The sequence below is a fragment of the Malus sylvestris genome, chromosome 13, assembly GCF_916048215.2.
Source record: "Malus sylvestris chromosome 13, drMalSylv7.2, whole genome shotgun sequence".
NCBI lineage: Eukaryota > Viridiplantae > Streptophyta > Magnoliopsida > Rosales > Rosaceae > Malus > Malus sylvestris.
In genome coordinates this window covers 35,659,631-35,667,860 of record NC_062272.1, presented here as the reverse complement: position 1 = coordinate 35,667,860, position 8,230 = coordinate 35,659,631, and the positions used below count along the sequence as shown (strand labels likewise).

General features: G+C 38.4%; 1 protein-coding gene across 1 annotated transcript; it reads right to left on the bottom strand.

Moving 5' to 3' along the window:
* Nucleotides 1–5,415: 5,415 nt before the first annotated feature.
* Nucleotides 5,416–7,850, bottom strand: LOC126597725 (uncharacterized). The gene is made up of 8 exons (XM_050264535.1): nucleotides 7,492–7,850; nucleotides 7,264–7,388; nucleotides 7,137–7,174; nucleotides 6,848–6,958; nucleotides 6,663–6,742; nucleotides 6,180–6,216; nucleotides 5,913–5,954; nucleotides 5,416–5,623 (listed from the first exon to the last, which is right to left on the bottom strand). The coding sequence occupies exons 1-8, from the start codon at nucleotides 7,783–7,785 to the stop codon at nucleotides 5,559–5,561; spliced, it is 792 nt and encodes a 263-aa protein (XP_050120492.1). The 5' UTR covers nucleotides 7,786–7,850; the 3' UTR covers nucleotides 5,416–5,558.
* Between the last annotated feature and the right edge of the window lie 380 nt (nucleotides 7,851–8,230).

Sequence of the window (8,230 nt, the reverse complement as noted above, 5' to 3'; positions counted from 1 at the left end):
TAGGCCAGTGTAGGATTGCCTGAATCGTGGATGGATCAGTTCCAACACCATCCTTGGAGACAATGTGTCCCAAGTATTCCACAGAACTTTGCCCCAAGGCACATTTGGATTTCTTCACAAATAGTTGGTTCTGCTGCAATATTCAAAAGCCTTCCTCAAATGGCATACATGGTATTCCTAGGTCTTACTATAGATAAGAATGTCATCGAAAACACCAAAACAAATTTCCTAAGATAAGCTTTAAAGATGTCATTCATTAGGATTTGAAATGTGGCAGGAGCATTGGTGAGGCCAAATGGCATTACCAAGAACTCATAATGGTCGTCATGGGTTCGAAATGCAGTTTTAGCAATGTCATTTGGGTGCATTTGAATTTGATGATAGCCAGACCTGAAATCTAACTTGGAAAAGAAGCAAGAACCATGAAGCTAATCCAACATGTCATTAATGAAGGGTATAGAGTACTTGTCTTTGAAAGTTAGAGCATTTAACTCTCTGTAATCCATGCACATTCTCCACGTTCCTTCTTTCCTCCTAACCAAGAGCACTAGAAAGGAAAACGAACTGTGGCTTAGCCTGATGAACCCAGCCTCCAATAGCTCATGGACAGCTTTCTCAATTTTTGTTTTCTGCAAGGGTCCATAATGGTACAGCCTTATATTAGGTGGTTGTGCTCCTGGCAACAATGGAATTTGGTGGTCATGGCTTCTCGAATGAGGTAGCTTGGAAAGGATCACAAAGACCTCCCCATAGTCTCTCAAGACCTCTTGTAGCTTTGTCAACTGTTGTGGAGTGAGGTTGGAGGCCTTCAACTTTCCCTTGTTCATGGAGTATAATAGCATGCCAAGATTAGAGTTGCAAAACTCTTTGTCTAGTTGTTGAAAAAACATCTCTTGGACTAATGGTAACTTGATAGGGTTATGAACCAACTTATATGTTTGTCCCCCCTTTGAGAACTCCATAGTCATCAATTGGAAATCCCACAGAACCGGACTCACCATAGAGAGCCATTGTACTCCCAAGACCAAGTCATATCCTCACAATTGAAGGTGAAACAGATCAATGGTGCACTCATAACCCCTAACCTTCAATGGTATTGTTGTGCAATTGCCTTGCCCTTTAAGTTTGCCCCCATTAGCAACCATAACTTCAAAAACCTTAGTGTTGTTGATTGGTCAACCCCTCTTCTTGAGTAGCCTAGAGTCTATGAAGTTATGAGTACTTCTAGAGTCTAACAAAATTCTCACAGGTTGATGTTTCACAAAACCTTTAATCTTTATGGTTTGAATTGATTGTTTGCCATTTGTCCCAAAACAAGCACATTCACTCAGCTCCTTGTACTACAACTCCAGAGGTAGTTCATCCTTATCCCCACCATTTTCCTCCAGAAGTTTAGGATCATCTAAGTCTATCACATCAAGCATTAACAGTTGTTTGTGAGGACACTTATGACCCCAAACCCACTTATCGTCACATAACCAACACTCCTAATGGTCTTTCTTGCATTGGATTTCCTCTAGGGTTAGTTTTTTATAAGGGAGAGTTCCAAATCGGGGTATATTTGGGAAAACAGTAGTCACTTGAGGGACTAAAGGTTTTGAAACTAGTGCTACCTTAGAATTAGTGTTTTGACACTCACTAAATTTGTGATCAACCTGCACAGCTAGAGCAATTGCCTTATGCATAGTGATAGGCCTAAACAACTTAACCTCATGCCTAATTTCCTTATTCAACCCACCCCAGAAACAACTCTTTAATAGAATAAGACCAACATCAGAGGATCTAGTAGCAAGTTTACGAAATTCAAAGATGTAATCCTTCAGAGTACCTGTTTGGCGGAGTTTGAACAACGATTAAGTGCTATCTTCAAACTTAGAAGGGCCAAATTCTTAGCAAAGAGCCTTGGTGAATTCACTCGAAGTCGATGTAGCATGGAGGCAATCCATCCAACGAAACTAATGGAGGGCTTTATTATCCAGGTAAAAGGAAGTTGTGACCACACGCTAATGTTTAGGGATAGAATAATAAGTGAAATATTGCTCCGAGTTATAGATCCAGGCTAGCGGGTTATCGCCGTCACTGAAGCGTGGGAAATCGACACATTGTTGCCACTGGGGCAAGGTGTGAACCCCCCGCCATCGAAATTCTCACGCTGATAATGGTGAGGAGTATCGAAGCTTCAGCAATCGGGCGTCTTCAGCAAGGATCTGTAGTGGAACCACCGGTTCGGCAGTCGGAGCATGAGTCTCCCCCGAAGAAGTGCCCCCATCAGTAAAAGCAAGTTCGCGTTGAAATTGTTCAAAACCAACAGCCAATTTAGTATCCATGGCCATGGCATGACCGGACAGAGCAGCAGCGATGGTCAATTCCAACAAGATAAAACGAGCATCGATGGAGGTTTCCAAAGCAGTAAGACAAGCATCCATGGCAGTTTTTGTTGTACTTTTATGCGCAAACGAAAGCGAATTCTAACAAAGTACCAATATCAACGTCGTAGGTGAAAGCTAAAACAAACAATCTCAAACTAACACAAGAGATTTACGTGATTTGGGGTAAAGCCTACGTCCACAAGCAAAGCACGGCGAAGAATTTCACTAAACAAACGGAGATTACAAAAAAGTGTTTAAACTCTCACAATCCAAATCCCACAAATTACAAACCCTAAACCAAACGAGTAGAGAACTCAAACAAATGGAGAAGATTCTCCCAAATTGCTCTCTAACTCACAAACTCACAAATTGACTCTCACCAAATTGCCACACCAATGAGCCACACTAAATACACTAACCCTAAGGTCCTATTTATAGTGCATAGGACTTAGGTTACAATAAGAATCCTAATAGGAAATAAATCCAAATCCTAATCAATTAGGTAATTAAAAAAATCTCTCCACCAAGGAAACTAACTAGGAAGTCAAATCCAAACCCAAATAGAACACCAAAACCAAATAGGTAACACAAACCTAATTTATTGCATCATCCTAATTTTGAGCCAAAAACCCAACAGTTTTGAGAGAGGTGTTTGCGGAGCGTGGCATACAAGAGGAAGACCAAGATCGAAATGGATGATACCAATGTTAGGATCCAATTCTCGAGTCCTTGCTCAACCTGCAAGTAATAGGCAACAATGGAGGAAGAGGAAGGAAGAGAGAAAAAGAAGCTGAGCTCCAGTTTGTTTTTGTAAAATTATATTTAATTCAAATGACCGTTGTGTCTCTCACACCAAAGGCGTGCACATATATTCCCCTTACATCACTTGCCAGTTGGTAGCAAAACCCCATTTACTAGTTATTCTCTTAATAAAAGTCTCACTTAAAACTAACTAATTCCTGATTATGATTAAGCTAATCACATATCATAACAGGATTTCATCCCACGCTTAACTAAAATGATCTAAATGGGTCTAGAAACTTATCTAAACACGATTTAAAACGAAAAGGGAGGGATTCAACCTTGAATCTGTCAAGATTGCATAGGTGGAACTCGCCGAATTCTGGAAAACAAAACCGAGCATGAATAGGGTTAAAACCCTTGATTTTAATGCAAAACCCCACCAAGAATTAAATATACCTTACCCCTAATTAGTTTAGCTCATTTTTTGGACTGGAAACACTTCGAACTCGCCGGAATTCGATTGGACCTCTTTGTCGAAAACTGGAAACGAAGACCACAGAATGCACAGAGGTTAGAAACCTAGGATTTCAGCTCAAAATTCACATACAGAGCAAGAGAAAGATACTTGGGTTCCTTTTGGATTAATCTTAGTTCTAATCGGGCTCAAACTCAATGAGTTTTCACTTGGAGTTTGCTGGAAAAACTGCACCGAGAGGAGCAACTTAAGTTCTCCTTCTTCCTTGGCTCGATTGTCACATGCAAGACCATCAAAAGATTCTTCAGACTGTGTGTTGATTCCAAATATGGTAGTGTCGAGTTTATGTTTGATTGTAATGACAATGGTGGTGGTGGTTGGCTTCGGTGGTTTCAGAGACAGTTCGAGAGGGAGACTGTTGCAGACAATGAGGAAGAAGAAGGTTGGATGTGGGTCAAGTCCAACTTAAAATTTTGGGAACTTTAACGAAAAGTACCCGGTACTGTTCACTTTAACGAAAAACCATATTTTTACAATAAAAAGTCAATTTTGGTACTATTCACTTTACCCTTTATTTTGTCCTTATCATTAAAACTCAAAGTTTTCAAGTCCTTTTCATTAGTTTTCCTTAAAATTTTACTAAGTGGAATTACAATTTTGCCCTCTGATTTATTTATATTTGTAACTTGAGACTTGTAACTACAAATTCAATTTCGTCTTTGCTCATGCACTCATGAGTACGAAGACTAATTAAAGAAACTAGAAAAATATGAGAAATTGAAATTTAGCCTGAGGCTCGATAATTATTCAAAATATCCAATTATGGTCATTTTGACCATTTCACATTTTTCGGGAAAAGATACATTATTTTAAGGTATGGGTTGTAACAATAAGGGACTCTAATATGATTCAAGAGTCTTTGACCAAAACATATAAATGAGATTTAGGAAGTACGTTCCAAATCATGTTCTGTAAAATCATATAGAGAAGTATCACATTGGATAGTAAACATGAAACAAACTATTAATTAAACAACGTGGTCAAGAGTACTAAGTTAGAGAAGGACCGTATTGCATTGTAGTTCTAACTGGATAGGTTCTCCAATCACTTCTACTTAGCTTGGATAACCATGACATACTGCTAGGTGTCATTCATGGTTGGTGAAAGCCCTAAAGATCACTAATCTTCAACAAAGGGAGGCTTAAAAGTTATTCTCAATTTGAAATCGCTTGTTAAGAGTTACAATCGCCCATTGCCCTACTAATTGGAACCTAATGGACTGTACACCGAATAATGATGAATGTGAAGAAATATCAATAAGATGGATAAGCAATTAAATACTTTAATTGAGCATAATCAAAATTAATTAATTAGTTAATTAATCATATGAAAAGTTTAATATTGGGCTTTAAGTTGGTTTCGGGGCCCAAAATGGGATTTGGTCCACATGGCCCATTGAGTTTTAAGTTACATGAAACAAAACAAAATGGGAATTAGCCCAAACATCCTCAAAACCGGCCATGCTAGAGAAAGTGTGAGAGAGTGTGATGGACTTAATAAGTTTCTCACTTACTTGGAATGAGGTATAAGAACAAACTTATAGCTTTAACCTCATTGGGGTTTCTTTGAGGCAAAAGAGAAACATGTCATTTCTCCTTCTTCTAAGGAGGCCACCCATCTAGGGTGAATAGCTAGTGATCTCAACTATTCTTACTTGGCTCCGTGGAATCAGGATTATATTATAACTATTAGGTTAACGCCATTTAGTGTTATAGTCTAATGACATTCATCTTCACTTTGAACTCTAAGATTCGACTACCCATAGCGTAAACATAAAGGTAATACCTTAAATAAATATTATCGTGTTACATCTCTTTTTATTAAAGATGAACAGTACGAATCTAATCCTGATTCAAAAGTAATGGAAATTTCTTCTAGGGCCATTGCAAAAGATTGGGTAGAAACTAGCCTTATTTTTTTCTTCTTGACGCGATCTCTAATGCCCATGCTTTTCCCAAATCAGTCTGAAACTTCCCTGCAATAAGTTTGAGCATTTATAAGGCTATGTTCAAAATCACAGAACATAAAATGATCATCCACCTAACGCAATCACACGGGAAAATATACAGCCTTAAGTGCTTGAAGATATAAGCTCGTACTCCAAAGGCTTTATTCTCTCCCTTGAAGCACAAATTTTTAATGATCACACAAATGCATGTGGCACTTAATTTTGTGTGATGATTTCCAGAAATTTGAGGAAAATGATGGAAAAGGAAACGACTTGCATACTGATGAAACTAATTACAAGAGCCAGACATACTTACCAGCAGTCGACTGAAAAAACTCTTCTAAATCCTTCCCTTGTTCTGCGCAAATCCAAAATAACGCTCAGTCCAATTTTTATTTTCAGAATATGAAGAATATTGTAGTCAGATATGGGGTTAGTTTATAAGTGCGCATGATAGACAAAAGTCATTTTCTTTTGCGTTGTTGTAGATGAAATGACTAGACCCCTTACATCTGTGTTTGAAGTTAAAAGCCAATTGATACCATAATTCAGAAATGATACAATGGATAGAGAAAAGCCTCACCCTTTTCATATTCCAAGGCTTGAAGTATCATCTCCACCTGCATGGAAAACAAAATTACAACATACAATCTAGTGAACACGTCGACCATCAATAAGAAAAATTTGGAACTGAAGTACCAAAGGTGGTAAATCAATCAACACCCAATTTTTATGTCCACTGTTATTATCAGAGTCGGACAAAACTTATCTAGATGCCTTCCCACAATTGCCATCATAATTCCTCTAAACAGACTTAGAAATCTTAAAAACTCAACTATACTCATCACTACTTGAAGATTCAATCAATTCTAACAAAAAGTATAAACATTGTTGCAATATGGAAGTAATTATTCCTCATTGTGCATACTACTACATAAATCTCTTTCAAACCATGTGAACATAGATTACCAGCTGACCAACTATACATAACTTTTGCCGTAATAAGACCGGAAACCAATTGCAGCTAGAATCGAAATTCACAAATTCAGTTCAACAAAATACATACCTTATCAAGGTCCTTAACAATTTTAGCTTCTGGCGAGGAATTCCCCTCGTACTCCATCCACAGTTCACCTACTTCTTTAGCTGAAATATGAAGAGTGTGTAAACCAACCAAAATAAGATTAGTATTTACCGATTTCAGGTATAAGAATAACAAAAGCGCAATCCTGGAATGAACTAGCTTATCACCTATTGAGCCTCCACCGAGTAATTTGCACATGTGGTCTAATGCCTCTTGCTCTCTTCTACTTTTCTCCGCCTTTGGAATCCCATCCGAGGGCGTTATGTCCCCAACAATGGCTACCCAAGAAATTGCAAGGAACCAAAAAACTTACAGCCTTAATAGCAACAATATATCACAAGTATAAATCACAAGTATAAAACATTTCCCAAATATTCATGAATATTTCAGCAATTTTCATTTCCATTATTGAACATTAAAATGAAAATTTACAGAATTTAATTATGTAATATTCACCTTCAGCAATATCATGAACAATGGCGATTTTAATACACCTGAAATTAAGTAAAAAAATAAAAAAAATCTTAGAAAACACTGGGAATAAATCCCATAAATAAAACAGGAAGAAATTTACAGAGCTTACTTGTCTCTATCGACACCGGGGATATCAGAAGCAATCAGAGCCATTAATCCCATCCGGTACATATGGTCAGCTATCGACTCTGGATCCTTCACATCTCTCTTCACCCATCCAGCTCTTTTCGTCGTCTAATTCACAATCAACAACAACACAAACTCATTAGAAACCAAACAATCCAAAACCCATTCCCACAACAAAACACAACTACGAACTGTTCACAAATTCGATTACCTTGAGGCGGTGGCAGAGCGAGAGAAAATCAATGGCAGAGGAAGCTGGAGTCGACGAAGAAGAAGAAGAAGGGGAGGTGGTCGGTTCGTGGCCTGCATTGGAAACGGGACGGTCGGTGGCGTCACCGCCGGTGGCGGATGGCGGGGACGACGAAGCGTCGGTGGCCATACGATGAGGAACTCTAGAAGTTGGAGTGGGCGACGAAGAGAACTTGAATGGTGTTCCTCGAAGGGGGGCGGAAGCAAGAGAGGAGGGGGCTAGGAGGAGCGATTTAGAGAACAACAGTCGGCTCATTTTGATTAATTTTGTTATCGATTTTTACTTTTCTTTTTTTTGTCACACAATTTTCGGTCAAATTTTGTTGGGTCCTCCTAGAGATTCGGTATATGCTGACGGTCGTGATTCAGTTTTGGACCACCAGCAGCTTTGGATTATCGTATCATGGCCAGGGAAACCATCTAAATTAATCTTTTTAGAGTGAGAAATTTTTTATTATATTATGCATTTCATATTTTTTTCCTAGTCATTTATCCAAAATCATCATCTCATCCTCTAACCTCTACTTTCCGATAAAAAAAACTCTTAAGCCTTCTTGCCGTCACGTAGACTTGGCAATTTCTTACACGGTCCGTTAACAAGACACGAAAATAATGGGTTTTGGGTGAACACGATAACTAATCGGGTCATTATCGGGTCACACGATAATAACCTGTTAATAACGGATCCTTAACAAGTTTAC